Source organism: Mus musculus, chromosome 11 (genome assembly GCF_000001635.26).
Source record: "Mus musculus strain C57BL/6J chromosome 11, GRCm38.p6 C57BL/6J".
Taxonomy (NCBI): Eukaryota; Metazoa; Chordata; class Mammalia; order Rodentia; family Muridae; genus Mus; species Mus musculus.
Genome location: NC_000077.6, coordinates 44864056 through 44883481, shown reverse-complemented (window position 1 = coordinate 44883481; position 19426 = coordinate 44864056). Strand labels below are relative to the sequence as shown.

General features: G+C 41.9%; 1 protein-coding gene across 16 annotated transcripts in view; it reads right to left on the bottom strand.

Annotated features, from left to right (window-relative positions):
- Positions 1-19426, bottom strand: part of Ebf1 (early B cell factor 1) — a 389997-nt gene that overhangs the window by 124615 nt on the left and 245956 nt on the right. For all 16 annotated transcript variants that reach the window (NM_001362575.1, NM_001362577.1, NM_001362579.1 and 13 more), the window contains one exon: positions 14309-14390. In NM_001362575.1, coding sequence (NP_001349504.1) covers positions 14309-14390 — 82 coding nt within the window. The remainder of the gene's footprint in view (positions 1-14308; positions 14391-19426) is intronic.

Below are 19426 nucleotides of genomic sequence, written 5' to 3'. Positions count from 1 at the left end.
ATATATATATATATATATATCACAAGGGTAGCTGTGTTTCACCTAAATTACCCTTCAGTTTAGACACTGAAGTAGATATCACAGTAGATCATGCAAATAAAAGTCTTTTAAATCTTAAAATATATCCTCCCTACTGTGTCAGGGTTAAGAAGATAGGGAAATGAAAAGGGTTGGAGTGGAAGCTGGGGTCTGCCTGCATTTCCTCTCCCTGGGGTCTTATTGAAGCTTCTCAGACATTTTATTCTTTTGTCCCATGTTAGTTTTAGTTTAGGGAACCAGAGCCAAACTTCCCTCAGAGCTATTATCATCATGTCATCCCCACCCCAAAAAAGGAACCCTGACAAATTAGGGGGTCTTAGATCTGTTTCAAAGAAAAAAGGGAAAAACACAGAACTGGTCCGATGCCAACTCAAGATGCTCAGACTACATCTAATGGTGACTAGTGCACCTCGCCACAAGGGTCCAGGAAAAGGTGTGCCTCTGAGAACTTTGACTAAAACAATGAACAGATCTGACCTACATATCTCCTTATATTAAAAGGGGGAGGGGGATTAAAACTGAACCCCACAGAGATATGTTTATTCATGTGACCTCTTACAACCAAATATAATAATTGTCTGTAATCGTAGCTTTGGCTCCCAACTCATGCTTTGACAGGGGAAGCAGCAATCAGCCAGCTCCTGTTTAATCCACCTATTATGTTGACTAATTAACTTTGCCCGCTAGCTTATTTCTTCCTCCATTATCAGCCACTGTCAGCCACAAGCACCCAGCAGCATAGGGGAAACCTCAGGCTCTTTGATTGATCACCAATAGATTGACATGCAGATTAATTTAATTAGAATCACCTCACTTGAGAAATGAAAGACAAGGGCAAGAGCGCTAATAGATCTGCTCTTATAATGAGGCCAGCCTCCAGAGCAAAATCAGGAGAGTCCTGAGTTATTCTGTTCAATCCCCCAGTTGCTTGGAAAGACTCTCCGTTTAATTGTTCTCAGGTTTGAGAGGCATCAGCCTCTGAGGAGGTGAAAGGCTTTACAGAACTTGGTACACCTTACTTCTGGGGCAGCCTTTTCTCTGCATTGACTAAGAGGACGCAGGCTTCTAAGACTCTTGAGCAATGTTATGGTTTCTCTGCCTTTTGAGCAGGGGCAAAACATGCCACCTTGTCCAGAACTGTCTGTTTTGTTTTGTTTCTCTGTGTAGCCCTGGCTGTCCTGGAACTCACTTTGTAGACCAGGCTGGCCTCGAACTCTGAAATCCGCCTGCCTCTGCCTCCCAAGTGCTGGGATTAAAGGTGTGTGCCACCACTGCCCGGCTAGAACTGTCCATTTTTAACACTGAATGGCTACCTTTTACGATTAACATCCTATGTCCCTCATTTTCATCCAAAAGCACTCTGGGAAATAAGGCAAGTATCCTTTCCCTAAGAGCTGGCCATAAACTACAGGCTATGGACACATGGCTCCCAGAGTTGATTTAAATATCTTATTAAAATGCACACTTGACAATTCAGAAACTACCACAGACCCCGAGTGTTCTCTTCAGTCAGTCAAAATTCCATCTAGAGCAAGTCACTCACACAGGGACACCAGAGATTGATGCAGTAGTTGGCCATGTGTGCTCTGTATATTCATCACTAGCTGACCAGGTGTGACAGGGTCTGAAGCCAGTGTTTGTCCCTCATCAATCCTGGCTTAATTTAAAAGAAGAAAGTGAGGGCACAAGAAAAGAAAACAACCTATTTATTAAATAAATAAATAAATAAATAAAATAAAAAAGCCCGACCCTATGCAATGACAGTATCGTCACGACAACAGAAGCACTTTTTAGTTAGGGAGATGGCTTTGTAAAAACACTGAAAATTACATAAGACCCGGGTCTTTCAAAGAAATGTTGATTTACTACAAGACCACAATTGAGTGGTCACTGGAGTCGTTAGCTGAACAAGCTATAAAAGGAAATCCCAAACAGTATCTGTTTGCAGTGTCAGGAAATGGAAAGTGGTTGCCCCAGACGTCTGTCCTCGGAGAAGAGAGCAATAGCACTTTACCCAGCACCTGTAAGACACTTAAAACATCTGCTCTCTTTTTAAAAAACATTGTCATCTAACTTCTGACATTAAATAAAAAATGTCAAAAGAAAACCCCACCCCTAAGCCTGTTAAGAGAGAAAACTAGACTATCTGCATTTCCCTTTTCTTGGTAAGGCAAGGCCACAGAGCCACCTGTGTGACAGGGTCACTCAACAGAAAGCACAACCCTAGCCAGACAACGGCGACAGATGATCTCTGTGCTGCTCGTCCTAGGAACTAACTAGGAAATATGTCCCTCAAAAGCCCAGGACTCAACTTCCCAAGCCCAAAATAATTCCCCCATTCCAATTTGGAAATGCTTTGGGAAAGTCTTAAACAAAGTATTTTCTGAAATCAACCCACAGAATCACTAGTAAATTAAAAGTAATTTGTGAGATGAAAAAGAGGGGCTGGAACTTAAATCCAAGCTAACTTTGAAAACAGCCCCATTGTAGGTGGGCAAACAGCCCCATTGTAAAAAAGCCTCATCGATCAACAGAGAATCAGTCAGCTGCTGGCAGGTGAAGGCAGGTAAAGGAACCCACAGCCTGTCCACATTTTGTCAGTAAAACGCACCTTAAACTTAGGACAGTAAAAAACATAGAAAACTAATTTCCTTTTGGATTCAAACCTCACAGTCTCTTATACTTCCCCTTTTACTCCTCTTCCCAGAGTGGGAGGAATGATGGTGGTGGCTACAATTTTACTCTTTTGGAATCAGCCCCTCCAAATTTTATGATTTCACTGTCCGAAGGTGGCTATTGAAATTTACACTAGGTAGAATATCCATTCCTGAGTCGAAGTAGCCACATTTCAAGCACTGGGGGCCAGTGGACTAAGCAGTACAAACATAGCATTTTAAACCCCCCAGGATGTTCAACTGGCTAGCATTCCACTGAAATAGCTCTGTAATCACTTGGGACATTTTATTCACAAACGCATACTGGAGGTTGAGTTCTATCTATAGAAATAAATACAGGTTTAGGGCTAAACATGTGTGTGTGTATGTGTGTGTGTGTGTGTGTGTGTGTGTGTGTGTGTGTGTTAATCAGGGGGCTTTTTAAAATGAAATGTGTGCAGGAGCATCACTCTTCATAACAGTATCCTCAGGGATGCAGTTGCTATGCTACATGGTCCTGAGGCTTCTGCTGGGCTCCTGCCCTCCAAGTGAAGGTATTAGCTATGAGGCTGAAAGGAGAACAAGAAAGAGGGGAGGTCTGCAGCTACCTGTAGCTTTCCTGAGAATTTACACTGTAGTTTTAGATTCTTGGTGTGTTATCAGCAGCTCATAAACTGACCTAGTGCACTCTTTCCGGGATCTAGAAACCCCAGAAGGCATTGTTATTAGTCTCTCCTTCACTTTAGAGTTTGGAAGGATTGCACACAAAATAGCTATATTCCTTCACGGATGCAACCTTGGCCACCAGCTGAAGGTGAATGCACCTTTCCTGTCTCTCAGTCCCTGACACTCCAATGGTATTTAGAACAGTCTCCCATTCTTAAAGCTAATTCTGTGAGGCTGAATGTGTCCAAGTGGTAAGCCTGGCTCCTGATCCCCAGAGTAGCAGGGAAGGAGCATTCTCACTTCTCAGGCAAGACCAAACCAGCATTGGACTGATAAAGCTCACCTGACACAGTGATTCCCGACTCTCACTAAAAGGACTCAAAGGAAACTGGCATTTTAAATAAGAGGAGAGAGAAATGCCCTCAGCCCTACGGATCTCCCAGTTTGAAAGACCTATTCTCACGACATGAGTTGACACAACTGAGGACTCTAGCAAATTGTCCTTACTGGATTGAATAATTTCACTTTCTAGAAGACATCTCCATCTTAGCCTGCTACATTCTAAGCTTGACACTAAGTGAAACCTCACTGCTTAGAAAACAATCCACAAAACAGACAGCTTAGTAGTCTAGTTTTCCCAATGTTTCTCCCCAGGCAGGATTTCTAGAAAGTTCTGTCATGGGAGTTCTCCTTCCTCATTTCTCAGGCTGTCCTTCGTTCCCTATCACACGAGAGACCTTGTAAGTCCTAACTATATCATCTAAGATTCATGAAGCAGAACCTCAGACCCACGAGCAGATTTTCAAAACAGACACAAGATGCTAAACTCAATGGTGGGCAGGCAGAAGATCACAGTAACAGCAGCAGTGGCTTGCACGGAGCAGGCAATTATGACCAATACAAGGACTCAAAATTCCTATCCCTGTGCATTTCTCAAACTGGAATAAAGCCAGAGGACACACATAGTGTCAAAGCACTGCCAATGTTTAAGTTTATAATATATGGCAAAACATATTTTCTTCTTCATAAATTAGTCACTCTGGTAAATTAATTTTGGAAGATTACAAGCCTTACTTTTCAAAAGTACCTATGTAAGTTACATGTGGTAACTCCATAGAAGGAAATGTTTAGCACAGTTGGTTTGGTTCATGGTTTCTTTCCCTAGGGTTTCAGCTTTTTGTATTTTTGCATTAATCTATGGACTCTAATAGCTGACTCTAATACCCAGGTATTTCTTTTCTTTTTTTCTTTAGTTTTTTTTTAAATTTTTTAAAAGTGTGTGTGACATGCATGTGTGTGCAGGCATGCTTTTGTTTTAGTAACTATTCCAGTGCATGTGGAGGTCACAGTTGACATTGAACTCATCTTTAGGTTTTCTACTGATTAAGGAACAGGATCTCTCAATCAAGCCCAGAGCTCACAGATGGAGATTTTCTTACCAGACAGCTTACTCTGGGAATTCTCCCTGTCTCTGCTTTCTCCAGCTGGCATCACAGGTGTGCCACCATGCCTACCACCCTACATTTACATGGGTTTCTGGAGATCTGAACTCTCAACCTCTTCCTTGCTGGACAAATGCTTTGACCACTGAACCATCTCCCCCAGCTCAGTAACAAAGGTATTGAGAAAACAGTGACTTGAAGCACTTGAATGAAAAAGTAACTGAGAAACAATTCATGGAACACTACAAAGGAAGAAAAAGCAGAAAACCACTGGTACAGCTGCTTTAATCTCCAAAGAATTATGCAGAGTGAACAAAAAAAAAAACAAAAAACAAAAAAAAAAACCAACCAGTTCCAAAGGACTTAAAGTTTCCTATCACCACTACCAAATCTATATGTTGGATCTCTAGTCCCCAGTGCTTTAGAATGGTGGGATTACTAGATAGGACTTTTATTATTACATTAAATGAGGCCATTGAGCTGGGCCCTAATCCAATGTTACCACTTTCCTACCAATAAAGGGCATTAGGACACCCAGAAAGAATGTGGGGTTGGGTACTGTTGAAAAGCAAGAGGAGACATGATTTGGATAAGAAGATGCTCAATGTGTTGACTGTGGTGGTAGATAGGTGAAGCTATATACTTGCAATGAAACTTTACAGAACTGAAGAATATCCCCACAGGAATGAGTGTAAGCACATTCAGGGAGATTTGAGTAAGATGGGCAGATGCTGTCAAGGTCCCTATTCTGGCTCTAATATTGTTCTATACCGTTGTAAAAACTTGAAGGAGACTGGTCAAATGCATGAGAACCTCTCAATGCTACTCATACCAACTCTGTGCGCCTCTACAATTACATCAATTTTTTTTTCAACTAAATATAAGACATCAGCAACCAAGATGTCCTTCAAAGGGTGAATGGATAAACAAACTAGTAATCCATACAATGGCATATCATTTAGTGATAAAAAGAAATGAGCTGTCAAACCACAAAAAGGCATGGAGGAATCTTAAATGCATATTACCAAATGGGGGAGAAAAGCCAATCTGAAGAGGCTATATACTGTATGATTCCAAGTAAATGACATTCTGCAAAAGGCAGAGCTATGGAGACTGTAAAAAAAAAATCAGTGCTTGCCAGGAGTGGGGGCAGGAGGCATGAATCAATTGGTAGAGGACAGAATTTTTGGGCAGTGACACTATCTTGTATAACAGTGTATTGCTGGATACATAGCTGTGCTTTGTTTGTTCTCATCTCTTGAACTTACAATGCAAAGAGAAGCCTGCCATAGCCTTGGGCTTCAGTTATTGGTGATAACCTGGAATTGGCACTCTACCACCAATGTATCATTCTGTAGGGAAGCCAAGGCAATGACACTGTGACTACATATAAGAACTTCCATGGAGTCGTTACTTTGCAAACTTTAAATTATTGTATAAAATAGTCTGATGTTCTTCAAAGACTACTTCTTGAGCAGGTCCAGCAAACAGTGGAATCACAAGAGACTCAAGACCACTCGTGGCTTCTGGCTTAGAGTTCTCAAGCATAGTAAAGGGGAACAATACTGCAAAAAGGAGAGGCCAAACACATCCAACATAAGGCTGCACTGGGGCAGAAAAGAGGGTTCAGCTGTTAAGATCAATTACTGATCTTGCAGAGAACCAAAGTTTGGTTTCCAGCATCTACAACTGCAGCTCCAGAGGAATCTGACACCTCCAGGCTCCACAGGTTGCTGACCCCATGTGCACATACCAATTCCAGCCCATAATCATACAAAAAATGATATATTGAAAATAAGGCTGCATACAAGTATTTGGTAACTTGTTTGAGGGCATGCCAACACGGTATGGGAAAGCTGCTTGTGATCATCTCTGAGCTGGTAGGTTTTACATTTAAATCATTTTAAAATAGGAAGTATGATTTTTTTTCTCTATAAAAACCATCAGATTGAAAAGTAATATCATCACGGAGGTTCCTATGGGAAAAAATGGTAACAGATCCTCTATAGTTACAACACTGCTCATCATGGCAATACTGGGGTATTTTGAAGTGACCTCAAAGCCAGAGGACAAATTCTAAGCATAGGTGAACCTGAAGCAAAGCGTCCAGCTTTTCAATGAGTTCTCACTCACAATGGTGTGGATTCCTGACTTGAGTCTACCTGGGTGCCTTTCTCACTGGTTTATTTCCAATACAAATGGGTGGTTTGGAGGTGCCTGGTGACAGTTTAAATATTATTTACGTAAAAATGGTCTGCAGCAGTTAGGTCTTCATTAACTTCGTCCTTTAAAATATCCTTGACTGATAAGAAATGAGATATTCTCAGAAATGTGCCTGATTGCTAGTTTCTATCTGGTTGAGAGATTCCCCAATAAGTCATTAAAAATTATGGAGGACGTGTGAACCTCCAGGATGTAACAGAGTGGAACTGCTGGAGGCAGAGAGAGGCTAACTGAATTAAATCTAGGCTGGAGGCTCAGGGCAAAGTTAGATTCTCTCTGGAGAGGATGACAGGAGCAGATACTTCCCGTCTGTACAGAAGGAGTTGGAAACCTGTGGAAACCAGATCAGCTCCTGGCCTTCCTGGCTTCTGAGCTGAGATTGTGCTAACTCTCATCCCTCACACAGCGGGTGTAGACACCTCCTGATGACTTCTGATGGTGTAGCTGGTACTTCACTGGTACTCTGTGCTTATTCATTGAAGTAAACAGGGAGAAAGGTCAGGCACCATCTGTGGACTTGAACATGACACAGTAACTCTGGTCAACAACTAGGATTCCAGGATCAGATAGTCGTTATTGGATTCCAAGCCCATCACTCACTAGTGTGCAACCACAGACACACCAATCATAGGAATAAACTGAGTCTACCTTGTGTGTGTTGTATGTCAGATATTATTGCATATACTAGAGAAGTAGCAATAAACAAAGTGCAGACCAGTTTTTGTTTGTTTGTTTGTTTGTTTGTTTGTTTGTTTTCGAGATCTTAGTTCCTATTGGTTTAGTTTTGGAGTTTAATACCTAACATCGGAAGAGAGAGGTTAAAGGATCAATTAGGACTAAAGAATAGCCACAGCCTGCTAAATTCCAAGTTTAAAAGTAGAATAGTTTGGTCCATAAGCTCTTATGCCAATATCCACTCCAGGAACAACAGCCATAGGCAGTCACTGGTCCAGCCAAACACTTCACAACCAACTTTGTTTGCATTTTACATTTTCTTCTGAGGCAGCCATACTTAATGTGGAGCTACTTCTGCTAAGTGCACATCCACCTCTCATCAAGCCCCACCCCCAAGGATCCCTTGTCAGTGATGCATACTGTCTGCCAAGGCTCAGAACAAGGCGTATGCCAAGATACAGATTGGCCCAGCGAGCTGTGATGATTTCATAGACCAGGTTGAAGATTCCTCACGTTTGACCATGTTTCATGAATTAATCTTGTTTTCTGAAGCTACCATAGAGTTGCTTTCAGTATAATTAATCAGCAGGCTACCTCTTGGAATTATTCTTCATGAGAAGGGAGAGGGGAAGGGGGAGGGAGGTCAGACTCCCAGAATTCTGTTGAGAAAGAATTTCATTGTAAGATGGATTGTTTTGTCAGTGGATACAAGTGGGGAAGAGAGTGGAAGTAGGGAGGACAAAGGAGAAGAAAATGCTTCCTTCTTTGTTAAGTGACTTTCAAGCACTCTGCTTCACCATGGGCGTGTATAATACGAATGCTATAATCACAGCCTATAAAATATTGATTAGAAAAGACCCTGGCTTTTTAAAGCAAATAACAAAATTCTCCATTTTATGACTCACTTTAAAAACTTGCCCTTTCATGCCATAACCTGTGTCAAAACAGTTTTGAAAAGAAAAACACTTTTTTTTTGTTGTAGAAATCTGAGATAAATAACCTAATGACTTCTTTTATCCCCTATCCAAATGACGAAGGGAAGGAAGAATGTTTAGACAGGACAAAATGAGTTTGTTCTAGTTGTTTGCTCTGCTCAGGGCCCTGGTCTGGCTTTTCCAAGAATGATGTAACAAAGTCATCTCTTGGTATCTGCGAAAAGTTGTTATACACACACACACACACACACACACACACACACACACATACAAGAAAGCAGAGATCCTTTAAAATGGCAATATTTTGCATTAGCATTATATTATCCCATATAGTTAAAGGATCTCTACTTAGACTATTGGACACTAGGATTATGAGATACTGCGCATCTGGGGAATGGTGACCAAAAGAGTTTTATACATGTTCAGCTCATATGCATGGTTTTTATGATGCTTTAGTTGAACCTGCAGAAGGAAAATCCATGGGTGTGAAGAACTGACTGTGGTACTTCTAAGACGAAGCTCTGACCTTCAATACCACCCTCCTTGATCTCACACTTCAAGGTAGGATGCCATCTCTAATTCTGTATATTTTTTTCCCTCTCTCTGTCAGAATATCCTGATTCATGTTCTTTATGGCAGTAACCACACTTTCCCATTATTTATAACTATTAATCTTTACATATCTTCATTGTGACAGCTAATGGAAACTCATTCCTTACACATTTACTTTCTCTCCTTCCTGCTTTATCACTAGGCATTGGCAAACCTCCCACACTGGTCATGTGACTGGCTACTAGCCAATAGAAAACGAGTAGGTTTGACAAGGCCTATTTCTAAGCCAAGACTCTAAAGACATTGTAAACTATGTTTATGCATCCCCCACCCCTCTCTGCCTCCATAAAGACAAAAAGACTCTAAAATATTATGGGGGGAATCTATTCTTCAAAGCATGACCACCAGCATGTAGTCTACTATATGTGAGCCATTAGAAATTCTTTGGTCTACGTGTGAGCCAGGATATATTATTTGGTCTATAAGTTACAGGAGTGACTCTTGCCCTAAAATCACCCCCAACCAAAATATCAGTTTTATTAGAGCAAAGGCTCTATCTTTTGCATTTGTCATTATAGACTTACCACCTAGCATTCTAATAAATACTGCTGAGTGCTTGCACACATGAACGAGAGAATATATCCTACATCTATATTCATATATGCTGTTGTCACAGATCTCGCATTTTTAGACAGATGCAGAAGTTATGGCCTATCAAAAAACTTTGCTGAAGGGAGAAGATGAATTTGGAAGTTTATATTTTACTTCAGTCTCCCAGTCTTGTGGTTTCTACTCTGATGATAACTTGAGCCCAATTCTTGCTCCTCCTTCACCGCTCTCATCTGCCAGTCCCAGCAAGGAAAGAGGGGGACCAGGATTTAAATCTGAACCTTGAATTGTCTGGCTCCTGTCAGTTGAAAGCCAGACTGTGACACGGCTTTAACATGGTCCCTTAACATTAGCATCTTTTTACTGTCAGGCTAGAGAAATGGGCTCATTTAGTCACACCGAATTGCTCCCTGTGTCGTGAGCTGTTTCTAGCCCTAATTTGCCCCCCTTCTCATTCCTTTGCCCTTCCCCCACACCCACCACAACTAAATGAAGCCTGTATCCACTGTTGTATTTAAGCAGGTATGCTACCTTAACTGCAGCCTAGGGATTTCAAAAAGAAGACATCCATTTTTTTTTTTTAAAGAGATTGTACCAAGTTTTCTACAAGGCTTATGCCACACTCCCTAAGCTTTTCAGAAAGTGATTAATTTTTTTAGAACACTCAGGTCACACTAATTGACATGACCTGTGTAATTAAGTCTCTGTTTACACAGAAGGTCAGCCACTGTAAGGCTAAGTCAGCCTTACAGAATGTCTTCACACGTCAGGAGATCAGCAACCTTTCTTATGCCTTTCTGGGACACCTACATGGGTCTCTGATTGCTCTTCTGAGGAGACACAAAGTAGCTTGACTGTGTGAAGATAGGACTGATGAGGGAAACATACAAAAGAGACAAAAGAGAAGCCACATCAAGGACAGCTGACGAATACCATCTCTTGGGCCATGAAGGATGCATCTGTCAGTACTTTCTGGAAGTTGGCCTTTCAATATTACTTATATGCAAAGAGTGGATCAGAGTTGTTCATACCAAAGAGACCCTTTTCAGTTCTTCTCATGGACAACAGGGACATAAAAAGTGCATAAAACCAGAGTCTCAATGTCTCTGCTATGAAAACAAGAGACAGAAATATCCCTTGTTTGTAGGGAACCTTCAGTCACTATCAGGAATGTGTGCGTGCACTTGTACACACCCTTCCCTTTTTTGGATCCTGAGATTCTAAGATTTGGGAACCTCAAATTCAAGATCCTCTAGATGTCTAAGGGCGGCCCCACTCCATTGCAATGCACAAAGGGGGCTTTCTTGTCCTAGAGAATTGGTCCAAACTGCCATTTGTGGCAAGAGTTATGCTCATATAGTTGCTGAATTTCCAAATTTCCCCACAAATAGGAACTACTCAGGGCTGTAGCCCACCTGTTTCATGAACTTGGGTTAGGTTGAATCCACATGCATGAAGTCTCTTTGGGAAGACTTTTCTAAGCTCTCCTGCGATTCTATCACTTATTCCTAGGGTGTTGATATGGATTTTGGATGTTCACAGATATCCTTTTTGCCTCACCAAGTATCTAGCAACAGACTCTGGATAAGTTCTTTGTTGTCCCAAAGCATTAGGTAATAGCCAAGTCACAGTGTGTGACTTGAACCTCCACTTGACAGGGATATAATTTCAACAGAACTCCTTTACTGCTCTAAGCTCACTTTTTTCTTGCTGAAATGGGAATAATCCATATTTGCATGTTTTTAATAGGGATGCTCTGACAATAGCTATAATTCGTGTAAAACATTTCACGTTATACCTGTCATGAAATAAGCACTCAATTAATGTTAGCTTCATCTTCTTCTGCATCATCACCATCATTATCATCATTATCAACAGCAATGTCCATGGATATATTTAAAGGTAGACATAGCATCTACACATATGAATATGGAATTAAATGAATACAGATACTGGTATGAACAGTCATCTACCAGAAATTAATGGAGTTAGCTAGAAATAAACCATGGCAGAGAAGAAAGGAGGAGAATCCAGTTTGACAAGGAGAGGAAAAAAAATAAATGAGGGAGATCATGAGTTCATTGTGGAGGTCATAGGCTTAAGGTTCAACCAAGCAACTAGACAGCTAAACTGAATCCATGAACCAGGTTTCAAAGACCTTCAGCCCACAGTTCCCACTGCTCAGAGTGGGTGATGGAAACACAGTAGGTTGAACCCAAGATCCAACAAGAAGTTTGTCCTGGCTGATAAAGATACAATTTCTCTGAATCCTGGGCTTGTGTCTGTGGTGGCCAAGGTAGCTATTCCTTTGGAGAAAGCTCTTTCTATTTAGAATCTCTGTGGGGGTCAAAAAGGCAAGAGCGCTGCCAGCATTCACATCAGTCATGTGTATTTAAAGGTCAGTATAGACCTTGGGTAGGAAGACAATTATTCCTAATCAAAGGATGCAGTTACTATAGCACCAATGTTGTCACCGTGAACTTAGTCAAAGGTCATCAAGTGTAGGGAAGAACCAGTAGCTTGCCATCAGGGGTTACTTTGTCTCTCTTCTTCTTATCAATGGCATCTAATAATGTCTAGAGACCCTTCATTAGTCATGTGAAGGAAAATGGGCTGTTCTCTATTGCTATTCCATGACTGTGATATAAGTGATCATCCTATAATGCACAGAACACACACACAACACACACACACACACACAGAGAGAGAGAGAGAGAGAGAGAGAGAGAGAGAGAGAGAGAGAGAGAGACTCACTGTGCCCAAGTTAAGAAGTTCTAGATTAAATTAAGGGCTTAATTAAATTTATCCCTCAAATTTTCCCTCAAAGCCAAACTTTATCATTTATACACTATCTTATAAACAAGTGGTGGCTTTTTTTTCCCAATGCTCAAAAAGAAAATACTGAAATGACTTCTTGTCTTGCCTCAGAGCTATATTTCTAAGACCCACACTCACTAGCAGGTCCTGTAAAACTCTACATAAATATTCTTCAAGCAGCAACCCCCAGTATCACCAAAGTCCATCCAGTTCTACTGCCCTGAGGGATATAGTATAGATGATGACAAACTCATGATTATTATACACAAATTGTTTCATTCAAATTGCCTGTATATATTTGTTCCTTACTCAAACTTGACCAAAGGAATTATACATCTGAAAACTGCAGCAAGCTATCAAATAGCATAAGCTGAAAAAAGATACTTTGAAAACAGTAGCATCACCATTTGCAGGCAGAGGTGGACAGGAAATGGTTTCTAAGAAACTAAAACTTTATTGGATTCTCCAGATACAGCTCTATCAAGACTAAATGTGGTAAGGCTAACATGATTTTATAGAAATTCTCTAAGATCTCAGGAGACGATAACATCCTTCCACGGGATTTATTCTTTAATGAGACTAATAAGTCTCACTTTCTTTTAAAAAAAATCATTTTGAAGACTATGATATTGACATCCACAATCAATGCTCAGAAACTCCTTATTTCCCTTCAGAGATCCCATAGCTGAAATTTATCAAGCACCTTTTGGAGCCTATACACTTAAAACTGCACTTTGAGCTGACTAAACAGGCGTAGGAGCAAACTTTCAACAGCAAGCTGTCTCTGTGACAGGTTGAGCAAGCACGAATAACGTTGACAGGGCAAATACCTTACCCACAAAGTGAGACGGAGAGCAGTGCAGGGCCGGGACTTAACTTTGCTACTTGCGATCTGTTCCCTGGTTCTACGTCACCTGGGAGCTTGTTAGAAACATAGAATTCCAGCCCCACCCTACCCCCATCCCAATCAGTACTTTAACAAGGTCCTAGGGGATTCTCAACACGTAAAGTTGCAGTAGTATTGTGTCTAGCATTCTTAAAACACCCGTGTTTGAGATGTCACTCCATTTGATTTTAGGTTTTCAGTCCTTTGGCATATTCTATCAGGTTAGTGTGCTTTAAACGGCAGCAGATCTGGAAGATATTTATTAAAATGTACATGTGGGGTACAGGGGCATTCCTGAAGCAGAACAGAGGGTATAGATATGGTCTGCTTCTCAAGGGTCCACTTACAAGCTGTAGTTGGTGCTAGCAGCTGCTGAGATTGTGAGAGACAGTAGAGAATCATGGTGGGGCTTCCTGGTGTCACTTCCTGGTGCTCTTCCTCAGCAAAGCTCTACTTACAAAAATTTTAGCAAATAAAGCCATCGTCTCTGTGTAGTTGACTTAATCTGTGCCTGTCTCATCACGTGAGTCCATACAGGAAGCCAAGATGAGGCTCTAAGGACACAGCTGCCTTCATCAGTGGGCGCAGGTGGTACAGCCCCAATTTTTGTCTAACAAAAACAACTCTGAGATTGCAGAGATGCCTGGGGACCAGTAGCCTCACCTGCTCTTCACCTCTAGAGAAACAATTATCCTCCATACCTTCTGCCAAAAAAAAAAAAAAGAAAGAAAGAAAAGAAAAAAAAATGTTTTCCCCTCATCTTCATGTTCAAGTCATGATTAAGATATAAGAAAAGCAAGAGGGACTCACCTGGAATCTCCGCATGTCACGTGGGTTTCCTGCATTCTTTAGGCAATTTTGGTTGCATTTAAGGAAAAACTTCAGGAAGAACCTGTGGAGAAACAAAGATCGTGGTCAGTGTTTCAATCCTAACAAGGAACTCAGAGTCAGAAATCGCTTCCAGGTTACACACCCTCTTCTCTTCCTGGCTTTCCTGCAAAACTCAGGGTGGGATTAGAATCCATATTATAATTGAGGCACAAGTCTTGCTTGATATTGCATCCCAGGGAGCATTTTTTTTCTATGAAATGAACACTCTGAAACTACCAACAGATCTCACAAAAGAAGCAAAAATTCCCAAGGGAGTGTTTTTATTCAGAGAGCAAGTCTTCATCATAATTTAACATGGGGTCCAAATGGATCTAATTGAGAATTCCCATGGTCCCCAAGCACAGCCTATAATTTACGTGTTATAAGTTCACAGGTGATGAATGGCAAAGTGTACACTAGATAAATGCAAGGAGACTGTAAATGCTTTAAATCTTAGCATCTCCGAATAAAATGTTCAAGTTAGCAGCCCTGGGATGGGTAGAAGGAATGACATACTAAACCTTTCCAACTTCTCCAATACTGCCACATCATTTTTTCTCAGATATATGCCTTAAACAAAAGCTATTTTTGAGTGAACTTAGACCTTCCTGTCTCTCCACCCACCTTAGTTTCTGAATAAGTTCTATAGTGAGAGCGACAGGTTTTGCTTGGTTATAGTTGTTGTTGCTGTTGCTGTTGTTTTGTAAAGATGACAGTCTCCAATTGGTTAAAGAAATCCCACTTAAATTGGTGAATGTATTTTAATTGTCAAAAATTCCCTGATGTGTGGGATACAGAACTTGGTCCCACTAAGTAACCACTCCAGTGATACAAGCCCATAATGGAGAGTTTGCACTGGGACATTCATACTGGTCGTCTTCCATTAAACCCCTCCATCTGTTTTCTATCTGGGAGTAATAGAGGATTTTTATGTCCATCTATTTTCTACATACTCTTCTACTTTTAGAGCCAAGATATCTCTATGGAATGCATTAAAATACTGGTCAATGAAATTATTCTAGAAATACCTTCGTCTTTAGCTTTTGCCCCACTTTAGAGCCCCACCAGAATAAAACCATCAAGTCAGTATCAATAACTTATGAAAAACTAGCATTCCATGATGTGTCCATCTGAATTTAGTTTTGAGAAAAATGTCTGTCAGCAATGTAGCCCATGATCCTCTGTCATAAAGGCACTGCATGAAGACACACCACATTCAAACATACACATTTTAGAACAATAACTGTTCTCCTTGCTCCCTTAGAATGGGAGGGAATATGTAGGAGCATTGAAGAGAAACAATGACTTTTTCAAACAAAATGATAAGACTTAGCAGTGTAAGAGTCTTCTTAAATGAAGTCATTTAGAATGACACAACTCCCAAAGCCCATCAATGAGAAGGCCTCTGATAATGGTTCACCCCTACTTCCAGGGCCTCTCCACAGAGGCCAAAGCTTATCGACCTCTGTCTAGGATGAATGACTCACTGCTAAAGTCCAGCTGTGTAGAACGGAATCCACCCTGGGCCTCCTCCATGCCCAGATCTGCTCTGCCACTGTGCATGTTAGCTTCCCAGCCACTCGCTCAATCAGTCCTCGTTCAACCAGGCACTTACACTGCCCTGTTCTTCTGAGCCTCAGAAGGTGACCAAACCAGTTACATGTGGCTTTCAGACATTATCAACTATGCTAAAGGTAGTGGTAATGAGATACTCATATTGCAGGGGCTGGGTTCTATATGAAAATCATCCCAGGTCCGGAGAGGGATGATCCCCATTCTAACGACAATGACATTTTGTGTTGTGTGGTGCAGAGAGGTGTAAAAGCCACAGCTTTTATAAAAGTTCCCAGTGTGGGATTCACATCCAAACTATAGCAATATATACTAAGGGAACCACAGGATTATCATCCCCCACCCAAGGCAACAACAAGCTGGGGAGGGATATCACTGCCAGTCTCCCTCCAATGGGCCCCCCTGCCTGTCTCCCTGTGGTTGGTAATACTTGCCGCCTGTACGTGTTTAAGCCATTTGAGCCCAGGCCTGACAGCCAGATTCAGGTTGTGTTAGAAGGAGCTGTCAGCACATCCTCTGGCATCCTGAACTCAGACAACTGCTAGCCACCGTGAGGGGTTCCATCTGGTGCCAAAATGGGTTTTGAAAGACAAGGCAAACAGGACACTGGCTTTGCCAGAGAGAAAAACATCAAGGGAGCCAGGGATCTTCTGTCTCAAAGATGAGCAGGACTCGGGCGCCTGTCAGCAGCTCATCGTTAGCACAAAACCTATGCCGGGCACACATTGGATCACCTTTAAAGCTATGCCGGGCACACATTGGATCACTGTTAGCCTAAGCTGCCCTGCCACTTGGCCTGCTAGCAGAATCCCCTGCCTACCCCCTCAGCATCGGATCACTTGCTGAAACTGAAGTCTTGACCATCTGTCACGGGTAAGACAGCCGTCAACCGGTGCCTAGGGCCTCACACAAGCCCTTATGTGGCAAAGACGCTGTGAAGAGCCAGTTCTTTTGGGGAAAGCCAGTCCCTGGCCAAGGCCTTAGGAATTCTCTCAAAGTTTTCCCCTAAGTACAGGCCAAGTATCTGACCCTTTTGGATCACACTTCCTAAGAGGAGCTCAACGGAGTAAGGAGGTGCTAAAAATACCCTCAGTGAGAGACTGACTCAGATGCAGGACACACAAACTTGTAGGATGGTTTACACAAGTAAACATATAAGGCACCTGTTAACTTGGGGACATGTGTGTCTGGAGTCTGCTACCCCACGTAGAAGGTCTCCGATTCGAAGGGTCTTTTAACAAAGTGGAAGTGATTGGGACACAAAACCATATGTTTGTCTAAAGAACTGCCCCATTCTGTGTGTTTGATAAAACGTCAGGGGAAAGAGCATGGTTGCCCTACCCCAACTGTGGGAACCTGACCCTCAGCAGGACAAAGCCTCTATTGACACCGCAGAGTTCCGAGGAGTTCCATAAAGTCTGAGATCAAACTCTCTTTTTAGCTTTGCTCTTTTTTGGAGGGGTGGCATGGTGCGGTGGTGGGAAACCCAACAGCTTTCAGCTAACTTTCTACAGAAGTAAACGTCATTGTTATTTAATGCATCTTTCACTGGGTTATTATCCAAAGCATTTAAGTTCCCAGGGTCTCTCTGAATCCCCCACTGAAATCCTTTAAGATAGGCATGCCAGGAAGGAACTAACTGACCTGGAATACAATACACAAAGACTCGACAAAAATAAGGGACATAGAGTTCAAAAATAGTATTATAGATTGCCTATAAAGCTAGCCATGGTATTACAGGAATTGAATGTGTGTGGCGTGTGTGTGTGTGTTGTATGTGTGTGGTTTATGCACATCTGTACATGCACACATCTGTACATGCACCCAATGATGTCTAATATCCTGTTCAACCACACTCCCCACTTTCCTCTGAAACAAGGTCTCTCATGGAACCTGAAGCTTGTTACTCTTTTTCCACTAGACGGGTGGCCAGCAAGCACCAGGAACCCTCCTGTCTGCTCCCTGCACAGTACTGGGGATTTCAGTTCTAGGGACATCAAGGGCCAAACTTTGAAGTGGAACCAAGAGATCTGCCCTCAGGTCTTGGTCTTCAGGTGTGTGCACCAAGTACTCTTACTTGTGAGCCATGTCCACAACTCAGATCACAGGAGGACTTTCCAATTGACTTGAAGCCGCCCCTTAACCTAACCTCCCCATTTCACAGGTGAGAAAAAGGAAGGTCAGCGGGCAAGGGGATGCCCTTGCAGCTTCCAGGGGCTCTGAGAGCCCTCGCTGCATTCCATGCACACACCCCAGTCCAACAAGAGGCCAGCACTCAAGCACGTGAACTTTTGAGTCTACACTTCCATCAAGAAAGGAAACCGGAAGTGACATCCTATTAAAATCCTGTGTAGGATTCATTCATCGATCAGGCTGATGTAGGACAATGGTTCATTGTTTCAGGTAACTGAAACAAATACGTGTTATAGAACATATTTGTTGATTTGGTAATATACTTTCTTACTCACCAAGCAATCGTTTCCGTTATCTGCCTTGTATCCATGTAACTAGCATAGTATGGGTGGCCAAAATAAGTCGTGGTTTGTAGAAAGAAAATCACTTAAGCAACATAATCAGACTCCTACATGAGTGTATGAAAAATCAAACAAACACCATCCCATGTCTTCAGATACATAATGGAGGCCATGGGACCTAAAATAGTGTGGTTTAGTAAACACTAGATTTCAGAATAGAATCTAGAGCCTGTTTTAAATACAAATCAAAGCTGTCAATAAAGACAGTCGCAAAGTATCCTGAACAAGGCAGTTTTGTTGGAGATGAGACAAGCATAGGTCAAGACCAGTAATTATGTGACCCTGAGAGATGTCAACAAAACATGAGAATTATAAGCCTTTTCCTCTCGTACAACTGGGTGGCTTTCATCGGACATGTCACTTTTATTGCTTAGCTAAATGTGTGCTCTTCACCAAATGGAGTTAATCTCTCTGTGCCTCAGTTTCATCATTTGTAAAATGGAGAAACCATCGAGACGTGTTTTAGAAAGTCAGTAAGCATTTAAAGGGTACTGAAACCTAGCACAGAAGAAACAATAATGCTCGCTGCTGTTGGTTATCTGGAGCAGGGGCGTGCTGCCTAGACGAAGGGACGCTAATAGTTTCAGATATGAGAAGTATCATTTCACCGGCAGAGTGCAAGCTAAGAAAATCAGTGAAGCTCTGGGTACCTGGTAAGCGCTACAGGCTTCATCAAATGGCGTGCAGAAGGAAAACAACAAATGGGACCATCACCAAAGGAAGGCAAGAAGAGCTTTTCCAAACACAGAGCAAGGCAGGGGCTTAAATGATGGAGAACTCCAGCTAGTCAGAACTGAAGGGCGTTCATGGTAGAACTTCCAAGCTACAGCCTGCCTAGCCTTTAATTGTTATGCAAATCAAGTGCCCTGGATCTGGACTGAACAGGTTGAGTTTTTACCTCTCCCCACCCAAAGTCTGAAAAAGCACGTTTGTGTGCTTGCAGCTGTGTTCA